This window comes from Mustela nigripes, chromosome 10, assembly GCF_022355385.1.
Source record: "Mustela nigripes isolate SB6536 chromosome 10, MUSNIG.SB6536, whole genome shotgun sequence".
In the NCBI taxonomy this organism is placed as follows: Eukaryota; Metazoa; Chordata; class Mammalia; order Carnivora; family Mustelidae; genus Mustela; species Mustela nigripes.
Genome location: NC_081566.1, coordinates 22,843,106 through 22,870,507, shown reverse-complemented (window position 1 = coordinate 22,870,507; position 27,402 = coordinate 22,843,106). Strand labels below are relative to the sequence as shown.

General features: G+C 37.5%; 1 protein-coding gene across 2 annotated transcripts in view; it reads left to right on the top strand.

Annotated features, from left to right (window-relative positions):
* The window catches only part of TDRD5 (tudor domain containing 5), an 89,167-nt gene extending 62,837 nt beyond the window's left edge, over positions 1-26,330 (top strand). Inside the window, exons 11-17 of one of the 2 annotated variants that reach the window (XM_059414033.1) lie at positions 3,026-3,226; positions 3,699-3,857; positions 5,668-5,829; positions 12,491-12,673; positions 13,414-13,563; positions 20,526-20,721; positions 26,086-26,330. In XM_059414033.1, the coding sequence (XP_059270016.1) occupies positions 3,026-3,226; positions 3,699-3,857; positions 5,668-5,829; positions 12,491-12,673; positions 13,414-13,563; positions 20,526-20,721; positions 26,086-26,330 (1,296 nt within the window). The remainder of the gene's footprint in view (positions 1-3,025; positions 3,227-3,698; positions 3,858-5,667; positions 5,830-12,490; positions 12,674-13,413; positions 13,564-20,525; positions 20,722-26,085) is intronic. The other variant, XM_059414034.1, reaches the window with a different exon arrangement.
* The last annotated feature ends 1,072 nt before the right edge of the window (positions 26,331-27,402 follow it).

The following is a 27,402-nucleotide window of genomic DNA, read 5'->3' as shown; positions in this document are numbered from 1 at the left end:
GTTAGAGGACATTATTTGGACTGGCAGAAAGCTAGGAGTTATAGGAGAAATACTTGAAGGTAGGGAGCCACAGGATGGCTGTTTCAAAATCAGTGACTGCTGTCTGCCCATATCCTTAGACAGCTACTAAACTGCAGGCAGTAAACCCCAGTGGCCTGAGTGGAACATCACAGTCTTATCTGTTCTTTCTGTCACCTTGCATGCATTATTTTGAAAAGTTTTTTAATCATTCTGCTGACACACTATATTATTTTAGGGATTACTCTGGGAAATACAACACATGTTGTAAATAGCGATCCAAAGACATTAGAACACTTTCTTTAACCTCCTCTTCTGATCTATTTTTGTTGTCTGATTATTGTTTTAAACCCCTCAAGAGGGGCGCCTGGGTGGCTCAGTGGGTTAAAGCCTCCGCCTTCGGCTCAGGTCATGATTCAAGGGTCCTGGGATTGAGCCTCGCATCAGGCTCTCTGCTCAGCGGGAAGCCTGCTTCTTCCTCTCTCTCTCTGCCTGCCTCTCTGCCTACTTGTGATTTCTGTCTGTCAAATAAATAAAAATCTTTTAAAAAAAACCCTCAAGAAATGGACCACATAAAATGGTGTTCATCTAGATTTAGTCATGTGTTTCTCAACTTCTTAGCTCTTTATTCTTGCCGCCCAAACCCCTTGAGAACATTTTCCTTTTATTTGAACTATATCCTTTAAGATTTCATCTTGCGAGGGTTTGCTGATGGCAGACTAAGTCATGTGTACCTAGACACAAAGTTTTGCTCTTATTTTTGGCAGATACATTCACTACAATTTTAGATTGGCAGGTAATATCTTTAGTGCACTGAAGATATCATGACAGTGGCTTCTGGTCTCCCTTACCTTATTGGAGAAGTCAGCTGTCAGGGTGGTGGATAGTCTTTTGAAGGCAGTGTCCTTTTTGTCTATCTGTTTCTTTCTTTTTTTTTTTTTTTAAGATTTTATTTATTTATTTGACAGACAGAGATCACAAGTAGGCAGAGAGGCAGGGAGAGAGAGAGAGAGAGAGAGAGAGAGGGAAGCAGGCTTCCTGCGGAGCAGAGAGCCCGATGCGGGGCTCGATCCCAGGACCCTGAGATCATGACCCCAGCCAAAGGCAGCAGCCCAAACCACTGAGCCACCCAGGCGCCCCTGTCTATAATTGTTTCTAACATTTTCCTGTTTATTGCTGGTGTCTTCAGTTTTAGTATGTTTATGTGTGGATTTATGCTTATTTATCCTGCTTTGTGGTTCATTGAACTCCCTTTATCTGTACTTTGTGACTTTTTATTAAATCTGGCAAATTCCCAGCCACTCTCTCTTCAGTTAGTATTGTCTTTCCCCCATTATTCATATTTATATTCCCTCTCTCTCTGTTTCTGCATCTCTTTCTCTGGGACCACAGTTAAAAGTATGTTAAACTTTCTCAATCTTCCATATTTTTTAAGCTCTGTATTTTATGTATTTCTCTCTTTCCATATTTGCATTCTGGGTTTTTTTTTTTCTTCCCAAATTATCTTCCACTTTACTGATTTACCCTTTAATTCTTTCTAACCTGCTACTGAGTCAGTCTTTTAGGTTTTAAGTTTTAGTTATTATATTTTTACTCTCTAAAAGTTCTCTTTGTTCTGTAGTTTTGCTAGATGAGTTTTTATAGATTGCTGGTCTCTGCAAAGCTTTCAAATTAATCTTTTTTTAAGTGTAGTATGTTTAGTTGCTTTATAATTATCTAAAGTTTTTGAAGGTTTACTTATATTGTTTCTGCTTGTTCTTACTTGTGATTAGTTGTTTCTTTGTATGCCTTTTATCTTTGCCCATGTGCTGTTGATTATCTTTTAAAAATTATTTGTGAGAATGTTTGAATAATATAGGATAAGATTGCCTACCTCTAGAGAGATTTGCATTCACTTCTGCTAGGAAGTGGAAGTACCAGGAAATGAAAGTACCTAGGAATACTCCCTGTCTGGAATCATGTTAATTTGAATGAACAACTTGAGGATTTGTCTACTATCCAGGTGATAATTGAACTGCAAATCCCTGTGAAGGCTAGTTTATTTCTTTTCCTTTTTTTAAAAAATATTTTATTTATTTGAGAGAGAGAGAAAAAAAGCAGGGAGAGGGAGAAGCAGGCTTCCTACCGAGCAAGGAGCCCGACTCGGGATTTGATCCCAGGACTCTGGGATCATGACCTGAGCCGAAGGTAGTCACTTAACCAACTGAGCCACCCTGGTGCCCCTCTTGTCCTTTTTTAAGGCAAATAGTTCACACTTTTCCTTTAATTCTATCCTGAGAATCTTTTTTTTTTTTAATTTTTAAATTTTTGAAATAAACATATAATGTGTTTTTATCCCCAGGGGAATAGGTCTGTGACTTGCCAGGTTTACACATTTCACAGTACTCATCATAGCACATAGCCTCCCCAGCCCCATATCCCCACCACCCTATCCTGTTCCCACTGCCCCCAGCAACCCTCACTCCTGAGAATCTTTTACTCTCTTGACAGTTCTTTGATGCTTTTGGACATATTTAGAAAATATTTTATCTAGAATTTTAGTGGTTTCTGTGGAAGGATTAGTCCAGTAATTTAACTTACTTATTTCTGAAAATGAAAGTGTTTCACCACATAAATAATAAATGTTTTGGGTGCCTGGGTGTCTCAGTGCCTTCGGCTCAGGTCGTGATCCCAGGATCCTGGGATCGAGCCCCAGATCGGGCTCTTTGCTCGGCGGGGAGTCTGCTTCTCCCTCTCTCTTTCTGCCTGCCTCTCTGCCTACTTGTGATCTCTGTCTGTCAAATAAATAAATAAAATCTTTAAAAAAATAAAATTTTTTTCCATAATCACATTTTAAATAATTTTTCCTTTACTCTGACTTTTATCCTGCAGTGTGTAATTCTAGTACTTTTATGGCTTTATTTTTACATGAAAATCTCTAGTTCATCAGGAATTTATTTTTGTATGTGGTTACTATAATTCATGTTTGAATTTGTTGTCTGAATCTCATGTCTTGATTACATTTCAGGAACATTGGACATCCAGAGCTATTTTGCAGTTTCAGAAGTTGTGTGGTTTGAAGCCGTTAGTGGGGGTAGTGGATGAATATGTAGACGGAATCCTTAACATTTTCCTGTGTGATACATCGTCAAATGAAGACATCTATTTCCATCATGTCTTGAGAACGGAGGGCCATGCTATTGTATGCCGAGAAAATGTCCCTTCTAAGGTAGAGCAGTCTGGATGTGTTTTGTAATATATTTTATTTACTCTCAATATTTGAAGGTGTAAGATAATTTAATAAAGAAGGTATTTGATGTATTCTTTAATCTTAGAGACATCTGTGAGATGCCTGCCTTCTTAATGCAGAGCAGTCTCTTAATTTTCAAATGACCACAAAAAACCACCTTTGGCTGATGAGAGTGTAAATACTTTTAAGTAACTAATTTGAGGATTCTATCTTACCTCAAATAATTTCTTTGAGGCCTTCTTAGAGAAGACAGCACTCTTCTTTTGCAGATGTTTATGGTGATGTCTGCATCACTGTTAATAATAATTTTTGTGACTCGGAGAAATTATCAATATGGAAAAGTTTTTAACTGTTAAATTTTAGAAGACAACATTTCCACATTTGAAAATTATGAAGTGCTAAATTTTTCACTTTTTCTCTAACTGATCAAACCCTTTTTTTTAAATCCCAGGGTTTCAGAGAACTCAACCCTTTAGCTTTATATACTAAATCCAGTTCAGGGCCAGAAGATGTGGTTCTGACAGAACTGGGTTATCCTTCCCAGCAGCACTATTTTAATGAAGACCGAGAGATAAGTCCACAATCAAAAGAGAGTGAATTATATACCCTGGTGAGAGGTTTTTGCAAAAATTATTATAATCTTTCTTATTATTAACATTTAATGAGTTCTTATTAAATGCCAAACACTATGAAAAACAGTGTGAGCATAATATGTAATTTAATCCTCATAGAATGCTTGTGATATAGTTGCTGTAATCATCCTTGCTTTATAGGTGAGGAAACTGAGGCTTTCCAAACCTAGGAAAGTTCAGGAACTTTATGCAATGATCTTAACAGTACTTTGTTTCTCATTATTTGCTGGTTTAAATCTTTGCTACAGTCCTGCTTTCTTCTGTACAATTTCTCACATATATTAAATTCCATTACTGCTTTGGTGCAGTTGTGACTTCACCTACACTAATCTAATTGCTGTTCTTCTCTCTGCATATCTCAGACTTTTCTAGTGTTCTTATTTCCTATTTTTTCTGTAAGTCTTTAAGTGACTCCCACTCACAGTAATAACATTATTATTATTACCACTATTACTATTCCATACTATTCCACCCAACAGTAGTAGTAATAAAAATAATAACAAAAAACCACTAGCAGCATTTATTGAACTTGAACTACATGGGAGGGGCTGTTCTAAGCATACTCATGTGCTAATTAATTTTATGATCACTTTACCAGGTTGGTACTTTCGTATCCCTGTTTTAGATAGGAGTAAAATGAAGCACCAAGTAAAGACTTATTTAAGACCTTTGAACAAATAAATGAACATGCCCTCTGAGTCTTATATTCCTCATGACAACAAGTACTGGGCTAAGAATATAGGATGTGTTTGATTGAGTGCTAAAGGGGTTTTGGGCCCAGGAAGGCTTTTTATTTTCACTGAATAAAATATTTTGCCCAAATGTGTTTTACATATCTGACTTGTAAAATAAAATTATAGAGATGATCTTATGTTTTTAGTAGATATTTGCTAACTATTAGATGAAAAGGGAGGGTCAGTTTGACTACTGGGAGATTAACCTGTTCTGAAATTGCTACTCTCTTTAAATCCTGTTTGTGGGGGTGCCTGGGTGGCTCAGTGGATTAAAGCCTCTGTCTTCGGCTCAGGTCATGATCCCAGGGTCCTGGGATCGAGCCCCACATCGGGGGCTCTGCTCAGCATGGAGCCTGCTTCCTCCTCTCTCTCTGCCTGCTTCTCTGCCTACTTGTGATCTCTGTCTATCAAATAAATAAATAAAATCTTTAAAAAAAAAATAATAAATCCTGTTTGTGTTACCTCCTTCATTGAATCTTTTTAAGACCTCTTCCTCCCCAACAATATTTTGGTCATATCTCTGCAATGGCTCTACACTGAAGGTTGTACAGTGATTATCTGATTTTGTGTCTTCCTGCTGTATTTGGAGTTCCTTTATTTGTTTTTTTTTTTTTAAAGATTTTATTTATTTATTTGACAGACAGATTACAAGTAGGCAGAAAGGCAGGCAGGAGGAAGCAGGCTCCCTGCCGAGCAGAGAGCCCGATCTCTGGGGCTCCATCCCAGGACTCTGGGATTATGACCTGAGCCGAAGGCAGAGGCTTAACCCACTGATCGACCCAGGTGCCCCAGGAGTTCCTTTAGAGCTGCAATCCTCAGTATTCATCTTTACATCCACAGAGCTACCCTACACACATTTCATAATGTATGCTCCGTAAGTGTTTGTTGGCTTGAACTAGTTTAGCAGAATAGGAACGTCATGGATAAAGTTAGAAAATAATGTAGCATCTGTATGAGCCATAGTGAAAAATTCTTCCCAAAATGTATAGGCATGCAGATTTTAGAAACAGCATTAGTATGGAAAATAAAATAATGTCTCTTTCATATCTACTAGCAAGATATTAATGATGAAAAAGCTTTCACTCACCTTAAATCTGAATTAAATGAGCCATTAAAGGATTCTGAATTCGCTTCTATGGAAAACCAAGATAAGTGCTGTGAAGAAGACCCAACATGGTCCATCCCAGAGCTAAAGGATCTGAAGGAAGAAAATGAGGTAGGAGAAGGAAGGAGTTTTTTGAAAATATAATTCATAAACTGAACTCATAAGTGAAGGAGACGGGAATGAGGTCGCTCTTTAAATTCTGCTTTCGGTGCCATCAGAGCATCTTGTACAGATGAATTACATTTTCTCTTCAGCAGTCACCAATATGAAAGTTGAAACAACAGAGTCTTGATCACAAAAAAGGAAAGGCATTATCTGGCTTTGATGTGTCAGTTTTTTCTATCTCGTTGCTTTGGGCAGTCTTCAGGAATTTTGTGGTGATTAGAAATGAGTACTGAGATACAGTATCAGGAGAACACAACAGGAAAAACTTCCACAGCTTTCGAGGATATATTTTATTTTTAACCTAATATTTACATACACATAGCTTGGAGGGCCCCATTAACCCCTTCCTCTACATTTTGTATTTCACAGAGCAACCATTTTCATCTCTTCCAGCTGCTGCTTTTGGGATTTACCTGTTGCTTATTTACAATGTAGGCATGTAAATAACATGCTTACATTATTTCCTGAGCTTTCAGTTTTACGCCCTTCTGGAAAAGAGGAAGGTTTCCTTCCCTTTTATCCTTTTGCCCCACTACACATAAATGTATCCTTTCTGTCCCCGGTCCCTCATCTTACTAATGTCGTACCACCATTTCCATTAGATCACTGTTCAGTGTTTACATTATTACTGTAAATGCTATTGACAGTCAAGAAGTATGCTGTGGCAACATAACAGATTTTTGTGTAAAGATAATGAGAAGTGATGTGGTAAGTGTAGGCCAAACTGTTCTAGTTGTTTGTTATCTTGCCAGCACTAGGTCTTATCAGTAATTTTCATTTTTAGCCATTCAAATAGATATGTAGTAGTGTCACAGTGTGATTTTAACTTGCATTTCCCTAATGAGTGCTGTTGAACATCTTTATGTGTGCTTACTTGCCATCCATATACATACTTCTTGGGGAAATGGCCAAGCCTTCTGCCCATGTTTTGGTTGGGTTGTTTGTTTTCTTGCTAGTAGTTTTCGAGAGTGCTTTAAATCTTCTGAATCCTAGTGCTTTGTCAGATATGTGATTTTCAAATGTATTCTCCTGCTTGTAGCATGTCTATATTCTCTTTATAGTGGTTTTCATACCACAGAATTTTAACTTTAAGAAATTCCAGTTTATTAGGGTTTTTACTCTAGGATTTTGATGGATTTCTGTCTCACATTTAAGTCTTTGATCCATTTTGAATTTATTTTTGTGTGTGGTGTAAGAGAGTGGTCCAATTTCATTCTTTTGTGCATTGTCCAGTTTTACCAGCTCCATTTGTTGAAGAGACTCTTTTTTCCATTGGCTCTTCTTTCCTGCTTTGTCAAAGATGAGTTGACCATATATTTGTCAGTCCATTTCTGGATTCTCTATTCTGTTCCATTGATCTATATGTCTGTTTTTGTGCCAATACCATGCTATCTTGTTGATTACAGCTTTATAATACAGCTCGAAGTCTGGAATTGTGATGCCTCCAGCTTTGTTTTTCTTTTTCAACATTACTTTGGCTATTTGAGGTCTTTTCTGGTTCCATACAAATTTTAGAATTCTTTGTTACAGCTCTGTGAAAAAATGCTGGTGTTACTTTGATAGGGATTGCATTAGTGTGTAGATTGTTTTGGGTGGCATAGACATTTTAACAGTATTTTTTCTTCCAATTTGTGAGCATGGAATGTTTCTCTGTCTGTGTGTGTGTTGGGGGGAGGCTTCAGTTTCTTAAGTGTTCTGTAGTTTTCAGAGCACAGATCTTTTACCTCTTTGGTTAGTTTTATTGCAAGATATCTTACAGTTTTTGGTGCAGTTGTAAATAGGATCAGTTCCTTGATTTACCTTTCTACTGCTTCATTATTGGTGTGTAGAAATGCAACAGATTTCTGTACGTTGATTTTCTATCCTGCGAATTTGCTGAATTCTTATATCAGTTCTGGTAAATTTTTTTGTGGAGTCTTTCAGTTTTTCTAAATAGAGTTATCATGTCATCTGTCAAGAGTGAAAGTTTGACTTCTTCTTTGCCAGTTTGGATGCTTTTTATTTCTTTTCGTTGTCTGATTGCTAAAGCTAGGACTATGTACTATGTTGAACAACAGTGGTGAGAGTGATATCCCTGTCATGTTTCTGACCTTGAAGAGGATATTAGCTGTGGGTGTTTTGTGTATGACCTTTATGATGTTGAGATATGTTCTTTCTAACCCTACTTTCTGGAGGGGTTTTTTTGTTTTTTGTTTTAATCAGGAAAAGATGCTGTGTTTTGTCAAGTTCTTTTGCTGCATCTATTGACAGGATGATATAATTCTTATCCTTTGATTCTTATCCTTTCTTTTATTAATGTGCTGTATCACATTGATTGATTTGTGGATTTTGAACCACCCTTGCAGCCCAGGAATAAATCCCACTTGGTCATGGTGAATAATCCTTTTGATGTACTGTTGGATTCAATTGGCTAGTATCTTGTTGACAATTTTTGCATCTGTTTATCAGGGATAGTGATCTTTAATTCTCTTTTTTAATGGGGTCTTTGTCTAGTTTTGGAATCAAGGTAATGCTGGCCTTGTAGAATGAGTTTGGAAGTTTTCCTTCCATTTCTAGTTTTGGAACAGTATCAGAAGAATAGGTATTATCTCTTTAAATGTTTGGTAGAATTGCCCTGGGAAGCCATCTGGCCTGGGACTCTTATTCATTGGAAGATTTTTGGTTACTGCTTCAATTTCCTTGCAGTTATGGGTCTGTTCAGGTTTTCTATTTCTTCCTGGTTCAATTTTGGTAGTTATATGTTTCTAGGAATTCATCCATTCTGTTTCATTGATTTCTGCTCTAATCTTTATTAATTCTCTTCTCCTCCTGGGTTTAGGCTTTATTAGCTCCTCTTTCTCCATCTCTACGTGTGAAGTTAGATTGTGTATATGAGACTTTTCTTGTTCCTTGAGAAAGGCTGAATTGCTTACTGTGTACAATAGGACTGCCTTTTGCTGCATTCCAAGGGTTTTGAACAGTTGTTTTCATTTTCATTTTTTTCTATGAATTTTTAAATTCTTCTTTAATTTCTTGGTTGACCCATTCATTTATTAGTAGGATGCTCTTTACCTTCCATGGATTTGAATTCTTTTCAACTTTCCTCTTGTGCTTGAGTTCAAGTTTCAAAGCATTGTTGTCTGATATTATGCAGGGAATGATCCCAATCTTTTGGCACCACTTGAGGCCCACTGTGTTTTCCATTCTGGAGAATGTTCCATGTGCACTCGTGAAGAATGTGTATTCTCTTGCTTCAGGATGGAATGCGCTGAATATACCTGTTAAGTCCATCTGGTCCAGTGTGTTATTCAAAGCCATTGTTTCCTTGTTGATCTTATGTTTAGATGATCTGTCCATTTCAGTGACAGAGGTGTTAAAGTCCCCTATCATTATTGTATTATTATTGATGTGTTTCTTTAATTTTGTTATTAATTGGAATATATAATTGGCCTCTCCCATGTTAGGGGCATAAATATTTACAATTGTTAGATCTTCTTGTTGGATAGACCCTTTGATTATGATATAGTGTCCTTCCTCATCTCTTATTACAGTCTTTGGTTTTAAATCTAATTTATCTGATATGTGTTGCCACCCTAGCTTTTTTTTTTTTTTTTTTTTTTTTTTTGATAACCATTAGCATGATAAATTGTTCTCCACCTCTTCACTTTCAATCTTTGGATCTACAATGAATTTCTTGCAGATAGCATATGAATGGGCCTTACTTTTTTATCCAATCTGATACCCTGTGTCTTTTTTTTTTAAGATTTTATTTATTTATTTCAGAGAGAGAGAGACAGAGTGAGAGAGCATGAGAGGATTGATCAGAGGGAGAAGCAGACTCCCCATGGAGCTGGGAGCCTGATGCAGGACTCGATCCCAGGACTTGGTGATCATGACCTGAGCCGAAGGCAGTCGCCCAACCAACCGAGCCACTTAGGCACCCTACCCTGTGTCTTTTGATTGGGACATTTAACCCATTTACATTCAGAGTAATTATTGGAAGATAGGAGTTTAGTGCTATTGTATCACCTGTTAAGTCACTTCTTTTATGTTGTCTTTTTACTTTATGGTCTATATTACTTTTGGGCCCTCTCTTCACTTAAAGTATCCCCTTTACTATTTCTTGTAGGGCTGACTTGTGATCACAAATTCTTTTAATTTATCTTTGTTCTGGAAGGTTTTTAATCTCTCCTATTCAGAATGACAGCCTTGATGGATAAAGTATTCTTGGCTGCATGTTTTTCTCATTTAGCACCTGAATGTATTGTGCCAGTCCTGGCCTGCCAAGTCTTTGTGGATAGGTCTTTTGCCAGTCTTATTATTTCTATCTTTGTAGGTAATGGAATTCTTGTCCTGAGCTGCTTTCAGGTTTTTCTCTTTGTGTCTGAGATTTGCAAGTTTCACTATTATATGTTGGGGTGTTTACCTATTTTTATTGATTTCGAGGGGGTTTCTCTGTGCCTCCTGGACTCGAATGCTTGTTTTCTTCCCCATGTTGGGGAAGTTCTCTGCTATAATTTGTTCCAGTATACCTCTGTCCCCTCTCTTTCTTTCCTTGTCAGTTTTTTTCCTCATGTATTTTGGAGTTTTATTGTCAGGTGACATGTATTTAGGATTGGTATGTTTTCTTGATGAACTGACCCTTTCATCATTATGAAATGTCTTTATCCATAGTTACTTTCTTTGCACTGATGCCTACATTGTCTGATAACAGTATAGCCACTCCAGCTTTATTTTTTTAACTGTGGCATAATATGTCCTTTTTCATCTTTTTACTTCTAACCTACCTATGTCATTATATTTGAGGTAAATTTCTTGAGACAGCATATAGTTTAGTCATTTCTTAAATCCATTCTGATGATATGAATTTTAGTTAGTATGTTTATACATTTTACATTTAATATCATTATTGATATATTTTGATTATAGGTCTATTATAATATATTTTTTTTAACCTCGGCTTTTCATTCCTTTGCTTTTCCTTCCTCCTTTTAGTGTTATTCTTTTTTTTGTATTTTTCTTACTTAGTATTCTTTTTTAATAGTTTGTTTTAGTTTACTTAATTATATTTTTATTATATCTGCCTGTATAGCATTTTGACTGGTTATTCTAGGAATTACAATATACATCTTGGCTTTACATAGTAGATGTAATTTATATGGACTAATTCAAGTGGTATGTAGAAATCTTACCACCATTTAGGTATTTTACCCCTTTCCACCTCCTTTATGCTGTTTATATATAACAAGTATATAGTTTGAGAGTTTATAATGTTATAGTTTTTGCTTTCTACCTTTAAATATATTATAAACAATTCAATAGAAGAATAGTCCCATTACAATTCCTCAGATACTGATCGTTTCTGTTACTCTTTATTTCTGATATACCAACTTTCCTTCTGGTATCCTCTCCTTTCTATCCAAAGAACTTCCTTTAGCAATTATTTTAGAGTATACCCGTTGACAATAAATTTTTTAAGTTTTCTTCATTGGGAGTGTATTTATTTTATCTTTATTCTTGAAAGATATTTTTGCTGGATGTAGAATTCTGGGTTGCTAGTTTTTTTTCTTTCGGGCCTTTAAAAATTTCTTTCCACTTCCTTCTGGCTTTCATAATTTCTGATGAAAAATATGCAGTACTGGAATTGTTGTTCCTTTATAATAACATGTCATTTTTCTTTGTCTACATTTAGGATTGTTTGTCTTTAGTTTTCAAGAGGTAGATTATAATCTGTTTAGATGTTAATTTCTCTTTGCGGTTTGCTAAGGTTTTGAATCTGTAGGTTTATGTCTTTCATCAAATTTGTGCCATTTTCAGACACTGCTTCGAATACTTTTTCTGTACTGTACTCTTTCTTTTCTCCTTCTGGTACTCCCATGAAGCAAATGTTATACCTTTTGGTATTGTCCTATATGTCCCCAAGGCTCTGTTTTTGCTTTTGTTTTCCCAGTTTTTTCTCTCTCTGTTCAGATTGGATCATTCCTATGGATCTCTCTTCAGGATCATGTATTCTTTACTTTTATTTCTGTCCTGCTATTGAAAACAGACCTAGGGGTCTTGATATTTGGTATAAAAACCTTTGCTGAATTCCCCTGTGTTTATGCTTGCTCCACCCTCCCTTTTATCCTCCAGAAGACCCTCTGGCTTTCCAGCATGAAAAAGAGGTGTGGCTTCCTTTGTATATGGAATAGGGTGGGGTATCTGGAGATTTAATTGCTTCTTACACACACTTTTTATCAGTGCTTTTCTTTTTGTTCCCACTTTACATTCTCATTTCCAAAAACCTTGTAGTAGCAATTTCTGAGCATTTGCCATTTTGGTATAAATTCAGGTTGCTTCTCAGTTTTTCCTGCTATAAGCTCAGGATTCTACTTTCTCAGACTTCTTAGGTTATCACTTACCTTCTTTTCTATATCCAGAATGTATGTTGTGTTTTCTTCTGGTTTAACAGTGAGTTTATATCTAAAATCTGAATATTTTGGTGATGTTTCAGGAGAGAGAGGGTAATCAATTATGTATTCAAACTGCCATCTTTACCTAGAATCCAGAAAAAAAATCGTAAAACTAAATTTTAAAATATATAGCAACTGTAAGTTAAAAGTTTTCTTTGTCTTCTGATACATTCTAGGATGAGATTCCCACTGGAATGCCATGCCTGGAATCAGTGACTATCGGTGATGATGTTTGGGATGAAAATTGGTTACCTTTGCAGGCTAAAATGGATAAAGGGGACGATGCTGCCTCCCACTTATTTGCCTCAAGCCTTGGTGGAAAGAAACCATATCCATCATGTAAAGAAATGCTGCAAAAGGTTAGATCCCTGGGAAACAACAGATCATTACTTAAAAATGGAAATGTAAATTTCTTCAAGAAATCTATACACTTTGGAATGCAAAAGGATATATCAAATGATAATTCAGAAGTATTCATTTTTTTTCCCCAAAGGTGGTAGTGATAGGGAGGAGGACAAGTTGAAACAGGGAAGAATAAATCATGGACTTATTATCCCATCTAACCTTTTAACCATTATAACTTTTGTTTTATCACTGGAATCTTAGGCCTTGGGATCTATAAAAATGCTGTTTTCAACTAATTTTATTTTTATTGTATTAGCATTGTAATATAATCTCTGGGATTCTGCATTGAGAATAGTAGCTAATATTGGCCCTAAAATATATTTAAAATATAACTTACTTCCCACTGTTTCTTAGAGGAAATAGCTATACTTAAATTGCTCCTTATTATTTATGCCATTTAAATACTAGATGATCATTTAAAGTCATCTGGCCATGAAAATAGTGTTGAAGAAAATACTACAAACCACAGTTGTATTTATTTTTATGACATCTGTGTGTTCCAAGGATTCAAGATATCAGATATGGACCAATAAAACAAGGGAGGGTGGGGAAGCCTCACTGATACAGGAACTTAATAAACATATTTTCTTGTTTAATCAACTTTGCCTCCTTGCCTTTACCTTGCCCATGTTCTTCTCTGTCTGGATCACGTGGCACTATGCCTTGGTTTGTGTTTGCAATTTTTTCTCCATAGGATTGGTGCTTTTCTGGACCCAAAGATACATGGGATGATTCATGGCAGCCTTCAGGCCTTGTGAATGGAATGAAAGGAGAAGTTCAAAAACAAGAGGCATTAAATGCTCAGGAAAAAAATACTGGCACAACCAGGATTCAAAAGGTAAATGTCTAATGAATGTTACTGACAGATTCTCATGAGGAAGTGCTTTCATTTTTAGAGAGTAAAATTCTGGTTAATGAGCCCACTCTAGCATTTGGTAGAATACATATACACAATGTGTAGGTTGATTTTAAAATTAATTTCAGTCAACTTAATTTATTTATCTCTTCAGAAGAAAATCCCAAGCTTAGAATTGAAAGATTGATAAAATCTCTATGTAAGAGATGTAGAAAACGGTTATTTTTATATAATTTAGCCAAAAATAAAAATAATAATTTTTTTCTTTTATGTTCCTGTAGTAGAAAGCACTAATCATGAAACAAAATATATTTGTTTTCTGTTTTTTCAAATATATTATGAGCATCATGAAATCTGGCCACCAGGCCTCTGCACTTTTATATTTTCATGTGTCACATTGAAAATAAAGGGCTCAAGACTGGGAGACTTGTTGAAAAGCAGATTTGTGGAAGAGGAGTTTTCTGAATGATATACTTCCTTCAAAATATGGTTATTTTGTATGAGAGCATTGATAAAGTATTTTATATTATATAGGATACTCTGTTCCAGAAACAGAGTCCTTAACAGCACAGATTTAGTTTTAGGGTAACACCTCAACCCATCAAAAAAACCCAGTACCCATTAGCAGTCACACCCCTTTCCCATCCTCCCACAGCCTGAGGCAGCTACTAGTCTGCTTTCTGTCTCTATAGATTTGCCTCTTTGGGGCATTTCATATAAATGTCATATAATACGTGGTCATTCGTGATTGTGTTGTTTCTTTTGCCATGCTGAGATTTTTAGTTTCATCTAGTCCCACTTATTTATTTTTGTTTTTGTTGCTTATGTTTTTGGTTTCATATCCAATAAGTAATTACCAAAACCAGTGTCCTAAAGCATCCGTCCTGTGTTTTCTTCCAGGAGATTTATAGTTTCAGGTCTTATGTTTAAGTCTTTAATCCATTTTGAGTTAGTGTTTGTGCGTACTGTAAGATAAAGGTCCAGTTTCATTCATTTGTCTGTGGATGTCCAGTTTTCCCAGCAACATGTAGTGAAGACACTGTCCTTTTGAAGAGGAAAATTACCCAGAGCAGGCCCAGGCCAAGCAGCCCCAGGGGATGGAAGTTACTAACAATAAGCTAGAGATAACCAGAAGCCCTACTGGGAGCAAGAGATAACCAGCGGCTTCTGCTTCTGTGAACAGGCTTCCAGCCACAGGCTCACTGCTTTACTGTTCCCGCCTAAAGCAGCCCTGTTCCCTTGTTTTAAACCTGCCTACCAGGAGTCAGCATAGTCCTTGGAACCTGACTGCCTGCAGTGCCCTATAAAAGCCCTATAATCCTGTTGACCTTGGCCCAGAACTTGGAGCACGATCTCATTTGGGTCCACTGGTGTAAAATAAATATGAGTTCTCCTCCTTCTCGGAGTGTCAGTTGGTCTCTCACAGGTCTGATTATTTTTCCACAACACTCTCCCCATTGTGTAGCCTTGGCATCATTACCAAAGATTGGTTGACTGAATATGTGTGTTTTTATTTCGGGGCTCTCAATTTTATTCTTTTGGCCTATGTCTACTTTGTGCTAGTCCCATAATGTTTTTGTTACTGGAACTTTGTAGTATATTTTGAAATCAGGAAGGGTGATTCCTCCTTCTCCCAACCCTTAAGACCATTTTGGCTATTTGGGGTCCTTTGTGGTTTCATATGAATGTTAGTATTGTTTTTCTGTTTTTGTGGAAAATGCCATTGACATTTTGATAGGAATTGCTTTGAACCTGTAGATCACTTTAGGTAGTATGGAAATTTTAATAATATCAATTCTTCCAATCTGTGAGTATGGACTGTATTCCCATTTATTTATGGCTTCTTCCATCAGTGTTACATAATTTTCACCTCCTATTCTTTTTGGTATTATTGTGAATGTTATTTTTTTCTTAATTTCCTTTCCAAGTAATCTCTACACCCAGTGTGGGGCTTGAACTCACACCCTCCGAGATCTTGAGGCAACATGCTCAGCCAGCTGAGCCAGCCAGGCACTCCTTAATTTCCTTTTCAAGTAGTTCATTTAATGAACTAATTTTGTTTGTTGATAATATGAGTATTCTCCTAGTCTAGCTAAGGATTTATAAATTTTTTTATAGCTTCAAAAAAAAACTAGCTCTTATTTTCAGTGATTTTTTTTGGTGTATTTCACTTATTTTTTACTCTAATTTCTGTTATTTCACGCCTTCTGCTAACTTTAGCCTTAGTTCTTTTTTTAATTCCTTAAGATATAAAGTTGTTTGTGATTCTTCTTCTTCTTCTTCTTTTTCTTTATGTCAGTATTTACTGCTATAAACATTCTTCTTCATCTACCTTTGGCTCAGGTTGTGATCCTGGGGTCCTGGGATTGGGCCTTGCACTGGGCTTCCTGCTCAGCTCTCTCTGCCCCTTCCCCCTTTTATGCTCCCTGCCCCCCCAAAGAAATAAAGTCTTAAAAAAAAATTCCACTTAGTTCTCATTTTGCTGTATCCCATTGATGAAGTTCTAGAATATAAGTTTGGTTCAGTGGGGTGAGGTCCGGAGCTGATGACCAAGGAAGAATTCTTGGAGACATCTTTGGTGCAAAATGGTGGTTTATTAAAGCACAGGACAGGACCTGTGGGCAGGAAGAGCTGCTGCCCTAGGGTTGTGAGAGATGGTAGGTTATGTACCCTGGGGGTGGGGGAAGTAAGGAAAAGGGAGGCTTCAAAGAACTTTCATATGCTAAAGAGGACCTACAACATACCAAGATACCTGATACCAGAGGCCTTGCCATTGCCAAGGTTGTTTTGCCCTGTAGCAAAATATTAACATTAAGATGGGTGGGAGATTCCTAAAGAATGTCATAATATGTCCCACCCAGGAGTCTGGGTTGGGGGAGGTTGTAGGGTGCCAGCCTTTTGCTTTGTCCTCAGCCAGCCTTCTGTTTCCTCATCACCATTAATTTTGGTATGCTGTTTTCATTTGTTTCAGGATATTTTCTAGCTTCTCTTTGATTTCTGTTTTGACCCATTGGCTGTTCAGGAATATATTGTTTAATTTCCCAGGTTTCCAAATTTAATCTTTGTTTTTGATGGATATTTTCCCTGAGTATTGAATTTTCGGGTGTTACTTTTTTTTCTCAGCCTTTGAAGTTGTCCTTCCATTATGTTCTGGCTTCTGTTGAATTGTCAGCTGTCAGGTATCATTGCTCTGTTGATAGTGATGTCTTTTTTCTCTGGCTTCTTTTAAGATTTTTCTGTCTTTTGCTTTAAGCTCTTTGATACTGATATATCTAGATATAATTTCCATTGGGTTTACTCTACTTGTGTTTCACTGAGCTTATTGAATAAGAAGATTGATGCCCTTCATCAGTTTTATAAAATAGTGCTTTTCCCTCATTATCGCCCTCCTACTGGCTTTCCAGTTATCCGTGTGTTAGCACTTTGGCTGAGTCCCACATGCCTCTTGGGCTCTTTTCTCATGTTTACATTCTTTTATCTTTTCTTCTCTTTTCTTTTTTCTCAGTTTGGAGATTTTTCTATTGATTCTTCTGGAATACTGGTCCTCTCATCTGCGGATCCATTCTGCTGCTAAACCTACACATTGAATTCTTACTTCAAACCTTTTTCCTTTCAGTTCTATAATGCCAATTTGATTCTTTTTTTTTTTTTTTAATTTGGATTCTCTGTTTTAATTCTCCATATTTTCATCAATTTTTTATGTCACTTCCTCTACATTCTTGATCATGCTAATTATAGTTATTTTAAAGTTTTTTTTCTAGATAATGCCAATATCCAAATCAACTTTGGGTATGTTTTCGACCCCCTGTCCCCCCATCCTGTTTTTGGCAGGGGGCAGAGGGTGGAGAAAGTGGGAAGCATTCCTTATGATTTTTTAAAAATTGAATATTGGACATAATGGATAAAAAAATTAGAGAGGTTCTGGGTGAGTTCCCTTCCTCCGAGGCTGATTGAGATGTCCTGTGGCTGGCAGGTAGCACCCAGTCACTATAACACACACACTGAGGTTTGGCTTTAGACTTTGTTAGGACTGCTGTATTTCACTTTTGTCCTTACTCCTTAGATGTGGCTGTTACTCCTGATGGGGGATCCTTTGGGGATCTCAGCTGAAAACCCTTGGTGGGGCTCAGACTCCATCCCCTGAGTCCTCAGCTTTATAATGTGTAATTTATATTCCATATAGTTACCCATCTAAATTATACAGTTTAATGGCTTTAGTATATTCACTAGTCCATTCGCTTATTGTATATTCATCCCACAAGCAGTTGTAAAACGTTTTCATTATCCCCCCAAAGAAACCCTGCATCTGTTAGCTGACACCCTACCCCATGTCTTCCAGATAACCACTCATCTACTATCTCTCTCCATTGATTTGCAACATTTCATGTAATTAGGATCAGTACAGTCTGTGACCTTTTGTGTCTGGCTTCCTAACATCATAATCTCAAGGTTGACCATGTATCAGTACTTTATTTCTTTTCATGGCTGAATAATCCATTGTATGGATAGACCACAATTTGTTTATCCATTCGTCAGTTGATGGACATTTGAGTTGTTTTGTTTTTTGCTATTATGAATAATGCTGCTGTGACATTCATGTACATGTTTTTATGTAGAAGTGTTTTAAATTTTACGAGGGTATATACCTAGGAGTGGAATTGCTGGGTCATATGGTAACTCTTTATTTAATGTTTTGAGGAATTGCCAGACTTTCCTAAACAGACATTCCCACCAGCCATATAAGATTGTCCCAATTTGGGGCACCTGGGTGGCTCAGTGGGTTAAAGCCTCTGCCTTCGGCTCAGGTCATGATCTCAGGGTCCTGGGATCGCGCCCCGCATTGGGCTCTCTGCTCAGTGGGGAGCCTGCTTCCTTCCTCTCTCTGCCTGCCTCTCTGCCTACTTGTGATTTCTCTCTGTCAAATAGATAAATAAATTATTAAAAAAAAAAAGATTGTTCCAATTTATCTACATCTTTGCCAGTACTTGTTATTCTATTTTTTGTTTTTTAAAATCATAGCCAACCTAATGGGTGTGAAGTTGTATGTTATTGTGGTTTGAGGCTGTGCTTTTGATTATGTATGTTAAACATGTTTCTTGAAAATCTGTCATTTACCTCTAGTTCCATGAGGTGAATTTTCAGATAACTACAGAGAACTAAAGCTGGTAGAACAATGCTTCTCAAAGTACAATGTGCCTACACATCCCCTAAGAATCTTGTGAAGCTGCAGGATCTGACTGAGCAAATTTGAGATGTGGACCTAGGTTCTGCATGTCTGGCAAGCCCCAGGTGGTGCTGCTGGTTGGCAAACCCAGCTTTGGGTAGCAAGGCTGGAAAACACTCTTTGAGAAAGAACCTTGATTGTCAAATAAGTGCTCAAGTTGATTTGCAGGCATTTGCTTTCAGAGTGTCTTTACAAATTTTGAAAGCATTCACCTGTGTTTGTTTGTTTGTTTTCAGAATACGCTATCAGAATGCATTTTAAAAATGCATCTTTCTTCAAAGTCATACTTACAAGGAAAAAAGGATATAGCCTTAAAAATTTGTTTCTGATTTAAATTTTTGTTAAACTACTGATGTGTAAAAAACACTTGGTCTGGTTGGTCAGCAGTCTATGGCTTAGCCTCACCGCAGGCTAAAATTTACTAGGTGGGCACAAGGTACATTTTTGGAGCCTGTTTGTCCATCTGCAAAGACCAATTTAGGTAGTGATCTTTCCAGCTCTGAAAGTTTATTGTATTAATATTCATCTACATACCTTTGGAGCTTTATTTAAAGAACTCACCAATGGGGCGCTTGGGTGGCTCAGTGGGTTAAGCCTCTGCCTTTGGCTCAGGTCATGATCTCAGGGTCCTGGGATCGAGCCCTGGATTGGGCTCTCTGCTCAGTGGAGAACCTGCTTTCCCCTCCCTCTGCCTGCCTATCTGCCTACTTGTGATCTCTCTGTCAAATAAATAAAATTAAAAACAAAAAAACTCACTAATGCTTAGCCTCATTCTGAGAATAAATTTACAGGGTAACTAAAGCACACATGAATTGTATAAGCCAAGTAACAATTTGAATCTGGATCTTTAATTTCCTGAAGTAGCATATTATGTGGCCAATATAGCTATCTGGAATGTGAATTTCACTCTTGCTGTCAAAAAAGGCTACACACATAGCCCTTTATATATTGCATAATTGTATAACCACATTCATGCCAGCCATGTTTGAAAATGAGCAGGGGTTTTTGTTGTTGTTGTTGTGGAACAAAAAAGAAATGGCAACTGATATGAAATGTCTACTATATAGGATCCTGAAGAACAGACAAAGCTACCTTTTCTGTTTGTATAATTACTGGTTCATTTCACTCAGGGCAAATCCTAGACTCTCAGCCTTTATAGGTGGGGTAGGGCTGGCTTTAGTCATATTAATGCCAGTTACTATCACAGAAGATAAATGCTAAATTACCATAGATCGTATCTGCTTTAGCAATGACTGTATGGTAGGATATCGGATCGACAGAACCCTGGAGTTAGAGCGACAGAACCCTGGAGGACGACAGAACCCTGGAGTTAGAGCGGTCGGTCGTCCCGAGGTTGAAATGAGGAAGCATGTGTAGGGAACCTAGCAGTGTGCCAGCCAGTGTGCTGCCTTTGCTCACGTTTCCTGCCACCCTGCTGCAGCTCTGTGCGGCAGCTTTCAGCACCGTGTTTGCTCGTAATGTAGGTCCAGTAAATGCTTCTCGAATTAAGTTGATGGCCATTAAGTTAGAAAAGGACTTGGGTTTTTTTTTTTTTTTAAGAGAGGAACTAGGTTCTTGAAAGGGAGTAATGGTGTTCTATGTGAAAAAAGTATGTCTTGTCTATACAACTAAGGAACTGAAACAGGGTTAATTCTTCTGTTATACTAACAACTGCTTTTCATGCTTTTGCCCAACTTTTCTCATACTGCCGCAGCCAAACATAGAGAATTCTTCAGATTCTTCCACATTGCCCAAATTGGAGGAGTTCTACATCTCTCTGATCCAGTCGCAGCAGTCAGTAAAAGGGAGCCAACCCGAGCCCAGCAGCGTTCAGACTCAGGCAACGCCAATCCAGCTCTCCGCGGCAACCCTCAGTGCAATTCCCATGGCACTTGATTCTGCAGAAAAAAAGTCTGCTTCAGGTAGCTTTACACGTAATTGACAAATACAGTGGTGTGTCATCTTGCTGAAAACCTTCATTTATCTTCTTCGGAACATAACTTGAAAAATTGCTGACTTTAGCATTTGTCTCACGTCCTTACTGGGTTCTGTTGTTCCCTTCTGTTTTGCTACTCCTCTCTCTCTCTCTCTCTCTTTTTTTTTAAAGATTTTATTTATTTATTTGACAGAGAGAAATCACAAGTACACTGAGAGGCAGGCAGAGAGAGAAGGAAGCAGGCTCCCTGCCGAGCAGAGAGCCCGATGCGGGACTCAATCCCAGGACCCTGAGATCATGACCTGAGCCGAAGGCAGCGGCTTAACACACTGAGCCACCCAGGCGCCCTCTCTCTCTTTTTTTAAAAAGCAGTTTGGTTGGGGGAAGTCTGTTTTACAAACAATAGAACTTGCCAGTTTTTAAGTATTCTGTGAGTTTTGACACTTGTGTACAGTCTTATAACCACCACAGTCGTGACATAGAACAACGCCACCAGTTATTTGATCCCTCTGCGGTCATTCTCTTCCCTTGCTTCCTGGTTCCCAGCATGTTCCTTTTTTCTTTTCTGGAATTTCATAAGAAGAGAGTCCTGCATTACACAGTTTTTAAGTATGATCTTTTTTCCTGAGCATGACGTTTTAGAGATTGATTTATGTTGTTGCTAGTTTCAAAAGTTTGTTCTTATTTTTTGCTGAGTGGTATCCAGTTGTATGGACATCTGTTCATCAGATGAACAGATTTGGGCCATTATGAATAAAACTGCTGTGAACATTCACACACAGCTCTTTGTGTAGACATATTCAGTACATACCAAGGAGTAAAATTGTTTAGTCATGTGATCACTGCATGATTAACATTTTAAGAACTGCCAAAAAGTTTTCCAAAGTGGCTCTTCCATTTTTTATTCACACCAATAATACATGAAATCTGATTGCTCCATCTCCTTTTATTGTCACTGATGCTATCTATCGATCTTTTAAAATCTTGCTATTCTGGTGTGTGTGTAGTGGTATCTTATTGTGGTTTTAATTTATATTTCCTTGTTTGCCAGTGATGTTGACCATCTTTTTATGTGCTTATATGCAATCTGTAGATCTTCTTTAGTGAATTACATGTTCAAATATTTGCTCATTTTTATTGGATTATAATCTTTTTATTCTTTATTCTGGACACAAAAGCTTTGTCAGATATATACAGCTATATGTATGTGATACATATATCACAAATATTCTCAAGCATGTGACTTCCTTAACAGCATATTTGAAAGAGCAAAAGTTGTCATTTTGGTGAGGTCTGATGGATTTTTTTCTTAATATGAAGTTTGTATTTTTGTGTCCTGTTTAGAAATCTTTCTTAACCCAAGTAACTGATTTGTTCATTTTCTTATGAAAAGTCTTGTAGTTTTAGTTGTTAAAATTAGGTCTGTGATCCAATTTGTTGATTTTTGAGTTACGGTTTGTGTTAATATAATGGTGTGATGTAAGGATCAGTGTTTATTTTGATTACATTTAATATTCAGTTGATCTAGCACAATTTGTTACAAGCCTTTTTTAAGGGGCGCCTGGGTGGCTCAGTGGGTTAAGCCGCTGCCTTCGGCTCAGGTCATGATCTCGGAGTCCTGGGATTGAGTCCCGCATCGGGCTCTCTGCTCAGCAGAGAGCCTGCTTCCCTCTCTCTCTCTCTGGCTGCCTCTCCGTCTACTTGTGTGATTTCTCTCTGTCAAATTAATAAATTAAAAAAAATCTTAAAAAAAAAAAAAGCCTTTTTTAAACTGCCTAGATATAAAAATCTTAAAAAAAATAATAAACTACCTAGATATCTTTGTCAGAAGTCAGTAGGCTGTATATGTGAGGGTCTATTTCTGGACTTCCTATTGTGTTTTAGTGGTTTATGGGGCTTTATACCACTGCCTTGATTAGTGGGGATTTATATCTTGAAATTGTACAATTTTGTTCTTTTTCAAATTGTTTTGGCTATTTTAGGTCATTTTCCATATGAATTGTAGAATCAACATAAATTTGCACAAAACCTAAAATGTTTATTGGGATTTTTTTCATGCACTGTAATATTAGTTTCAGGTGTACAGTATAGTGGTTCAGCAATTCTGTACATCACCCAGTCCTCATCACCACAAGTGCTTCCTTAATCCCCCCCCCCCCCCTCCCTAAACCCCCCCCCCCTCCGCCCCCCCCCCCACTTTTGGTAACCAGTTCTTTTTTTTTTTTCCAAGTTTTTATTAAATTCCAGTATAGTTAATATACAGTATAATACTAGTTTCAGGTGTACAATTCAGTGATTCAGCACTTCCATACCTCACCCATTGCTCATCACAAGTATACTCCTTAATTTCCATCACATCCCCCCACCCATCTCCCCTCTGGTTACCATCAGTTTGTTCTCTATAGTTAAAAGTCTATTTCTTGGTTTGCATCTCTCTTTTCTCTCCCATGCTCATTTGTTTTAATTCTCAAACTTCATATAGGAGTGAATCGTATGCTGTATGTCTTTCTCCTACAGACTTATTTTACTTTGCATAATACTCTCAAGCTCTATGTCATCACAAATGGCAAGCTTTCATTCTTTTTTATGGCTGAGTAGTAGTGCATTGTATATATGTTCCACCTCTTTATCTTTTCATCAGTCCATGGACACTTGGGCTGTTTCCATAATTTGGCTATTGTTGATAATGCTATTATAAACATCAGGGTGCATGTATCCTTTTGAGTTTGTATTTTTGTATTCTTTGGGTAAATATTTAGTACTATAATTGTTGGATCATAGAGTAGTTCTATTTTTAACTTTTGAAGAACTGCCATACAGTTCTCTGGAGTGGCTGCCTCAGTTTGCATTTCCACCAATAGTTCTCCACATTCTTAACAACACCTGTTGTTTGTGTATTGTTGATTTTAGTCATTTTGACAGGTGCAAGATGATATTGCATTGTAATTTTTTTCTTTAAGATTTTGTTTATTTGACAGAGATCACAAGTAGACAGAGAGGCAGGCAGAGAGAGGAAGGGAAGCAAGCTCCCCATGAGCAAGGAGCCCGATGCGGGACTCGATCCCAGGACCCTGGGATCATGACCTGAGCTGAAGGCAGGGGCTTTAACCCCCTGAACCACCCAGGCGCCCCAAGCATTATAGTTTTGATATACATTTCCTTGATGTTCAGTGATAATGAGCATCTTTTCATGTGTCATCTGTATGTCTTCTTTGGAAAATGTCTATTCATGTCTTCTGCCCATTTTTTTAAAAAGATTTATTTGACAGACAGTGAGAGAGGGAACACAAGCAGGGGGAGTGGGAAAGGGAGAAGCAGGCTTCCCACTAAGCAGGGATCCTGATGCGGGGTTCAATCCCAGGACCTGAGCAGAAGGTAGATGCTTAAAGATTGAGTTACCCAAACACCCCTTCCCATTTAGATTATCTGTTTTTTGGATGCTGAGTTGTATAAGTTCTTTTTATATTTTGGATACTAATCCTTTATCAGAGATGTCATTTGCAAATATCATCTCCCATTCCATAGGTTGCCTTTTAGTTTTGTTGCTTATACCTTTGCTGTGCAGGAGCTTTTTATTTTGAAGTCCCAATAGTTTATTTTTGCTTTTGTTTCCCTTGCCTGAGGAGACATATCTAGAAAGAAGTTGCTATGGCTGATCTCAGAGATTACTACATGTGTTCTTATCTACGTAGATTTCTAGCTGCCTCTTCTCTGGTACCTTCCTCCCACAAATTCCAGAACCTTGGCCTTTTTTTTTTTTTTTTTTTTTAAGATTTTATTTATTCACTTGACAGAGATCACAAGTAGGCAGAGAGAGAGGAAGGGAAGAAGGCTCCCCACTGAGCAGAGAGCCCAAAGTGGGGCTCGATCCCAGGACCCTGAGATCATAACCCGAGCCGAAGGCAGATGCTTTAACCACTGAGCCGAAGACAGAGGCTTTAACCCACTGAGCCACCCAGGTGCCCCCACCTTGGCCTTCTTGAATTCCAAGCTCAGTCTTTTCAACCCAGTAAGATCTCCAGGCTCAGTTTTGATTCTCCGTTCTTGTACTGAAGCCTAGAAACTATTTCAGCAGGAGCGAAGGCCCTTGTAGAGCTCACTTTGTTTCCTTTCTCTTAGGGATCACTATCTTGCGTGCTTATTGTTCAGTATATGAATCTGCTACCGCTTCATACATTTTGTCCAACTCTCCAGTTATTTAAAGCAGGAGAGATTTTTTTCAATCACTGTTGAGTTAATGTCATAACTGGAAGCAGAAGTTTTGCTACTCTTTTAAATTCTTTGATCATGTGTCCCTGTTTTCATATATTTGTACCTTTTAAAACCTGAGCTCACCAAAATTGTGTAAAACCACTTATTTTATTAGAACTCACTAGCAATTTTCCTCTCTAGTGGGCATTAATTATAACTTTTGATCAGAGTTTTACCTTTTGGAATACCTGTCAAATTCTCCTTGAATATAATTCATCACAAATGCATAGAACATATACCACCTGCTGCTCTGTTAGTTGCTAAAAATGTAAAGATGAATAATGTACTGGATTATGCTGGTGTTTTCTCTAGATTTTTTTGAGGTCTAGAGCAGTACTTTTCAAAATGTAATCATATTCACACCAGTCTGTGAAGTCTTTGCTTAGATAGGCAACACATTAGCACATTATTTAGCTCACCTGGCTTTTTTTTTTTTTTTTTAAACTAAAGCAGAATTTTCTTGAAAAAAGCAGTGTGTTTGCTTAGATGCTTGCAAAAGCTCCTCTCATTGTAGGCAGGTAATAAAGAGTTCACAGACCAGTCACTTTGGTCACCGTGGTCTAGAGTATATGTATTCCCTTCCTTGGCTATTTGGAATTTTTGGCACTAATTCTAAGGAATTTATTTTATGTCTGATAACTGGTTTTTGGAACTTCTTACAAACATCTTGGTCAGTTTTGTTTTTACACTGATATAGACTCAAACTGAAACCACTTTGGCAATAGAAAACACCTCTGGGACGCCATTGTGCTTACTGCTGTAAATAGGGGAGCTTAAGGACTCATCTCTGGAATTAGAATTATATCCAATTTATTTTTATGACATCCTAGAAAGAAATTTTCCCTTCCCTGTTCATAAGTACATTTTTCCCTCTCCCCACCCCCATCCTGACAAGGATTTACTTCTACTCAGTTCCCCTTTTTCATTTCTTTCTATTTATTGACTGGTTTCTGAGTCTTATCCTCTCTAATTATAACAGTGGATGTCAGCCTCTATAGAAAATGATTGTCACACACATTAGGAAACATCTAGAATGGGAAAGAGAAGGCAATGAGTGTGAGAACCCCTTGAAAAAACTTGTATGTTCTTTCTTTTTCAGTGGAGGACTCTTCAGAGAGCTTGAAGAACGATTTCTCTAGTAGCCGTGCTATTACAGTGTTCAAAGACAAGAGTCATGAAGCCATGGACCAGCTCTCTTTGATCTTGTCTCCTGAGCACCAGATTTCCCAGAAGCTCTACATTCCTCGGAGCACAGCCACTGCTGCCTTGGGAGCTGCGGCACGGTTGGCCACCTCCAGGAGCCTCTTACACTGGTACCCCAGTGTGAAAAGAATGGAAGCATGAGGGAGTGAGTAGGGGAGAAAATAATAAGCCAGGTGCGTTAGGACTTGGTGATTTCCCAAGGCCAAAATATGGAGGAGGAGGTATTGAGACAAAACACTATTTTGATGTTTGATGCCTTTGTCTTTCTTTGTGATCGTATGTTAGCTTTGTTTTGCTAACAGTCCACTTTGCTGTGTAAGTATTGATATTCAATGTTAGTTTTAATTTTTATTGATGATGTTTCTTATTCCGCATAGTTTTGTTCATCTTGACAGAGTGGTTTAAAGGCATTTTTATTTTTTGTTGCTTTTGTGTATGTGTGTTTCTGTAAATGTTTTTCTTGTACATATCATGACTGATAAATGAAAGCTGAAAAACTAATGTTTTGCGATCCATATTTAGTAAGACAAAAATTATCTCAGATTCTTATGTCCAGAAAAAGGATGTCTGAATTGTAAGGCTGCTTTTTCTTTCTCATTTGAAATTTTCTTTATCATAGAGATAATGCAGGACTCCAATTCTACATTATTTATTTGAAACGCTAGGATCAGTGAGAAAATACACATTCTGAAGCTGTGGTCATGTAAACACTTCCACATTTAAAAGATTTAAGTTCTCTTTCAGTACAGGCAGTTTCCTGAAGACCTCTAACAAAATTCCAGAGACTGGTTGCTCAAACTTGGCCGTGCCGTCTCTCTCGGCCTCACAGTTCCAGGAGCTTCAGCATTGAAGCATCTGTGGGACATGGTGTTCTCTGAAGTCAAACTGTGTGAGTATGAACCATCAAGTATAAATAAGAGACCGAAAGGTGAAATTAAAGAATATGAATGGTACTAATTTAAATTATTTGTGGTAAAGTACCAGACCTATCCCCAAGTTTTAAAAAATCCAATACAGAAGCATTTCTTGAAGTAAAACCCTAGAAAGAGCTGCAAATTACTGGTGTGCTGAATATAAGTCGATTCTCACCTTCTGGGCCCCTCCTCTACCACCTCCTGTTTCAGCATTACATGGCAGAGCTGGCCCTACTTCCTTCTCTCTTTCTACAATAAGGAATTTCTCCTCTTCTCAACCACTTAATCACTCAACTACT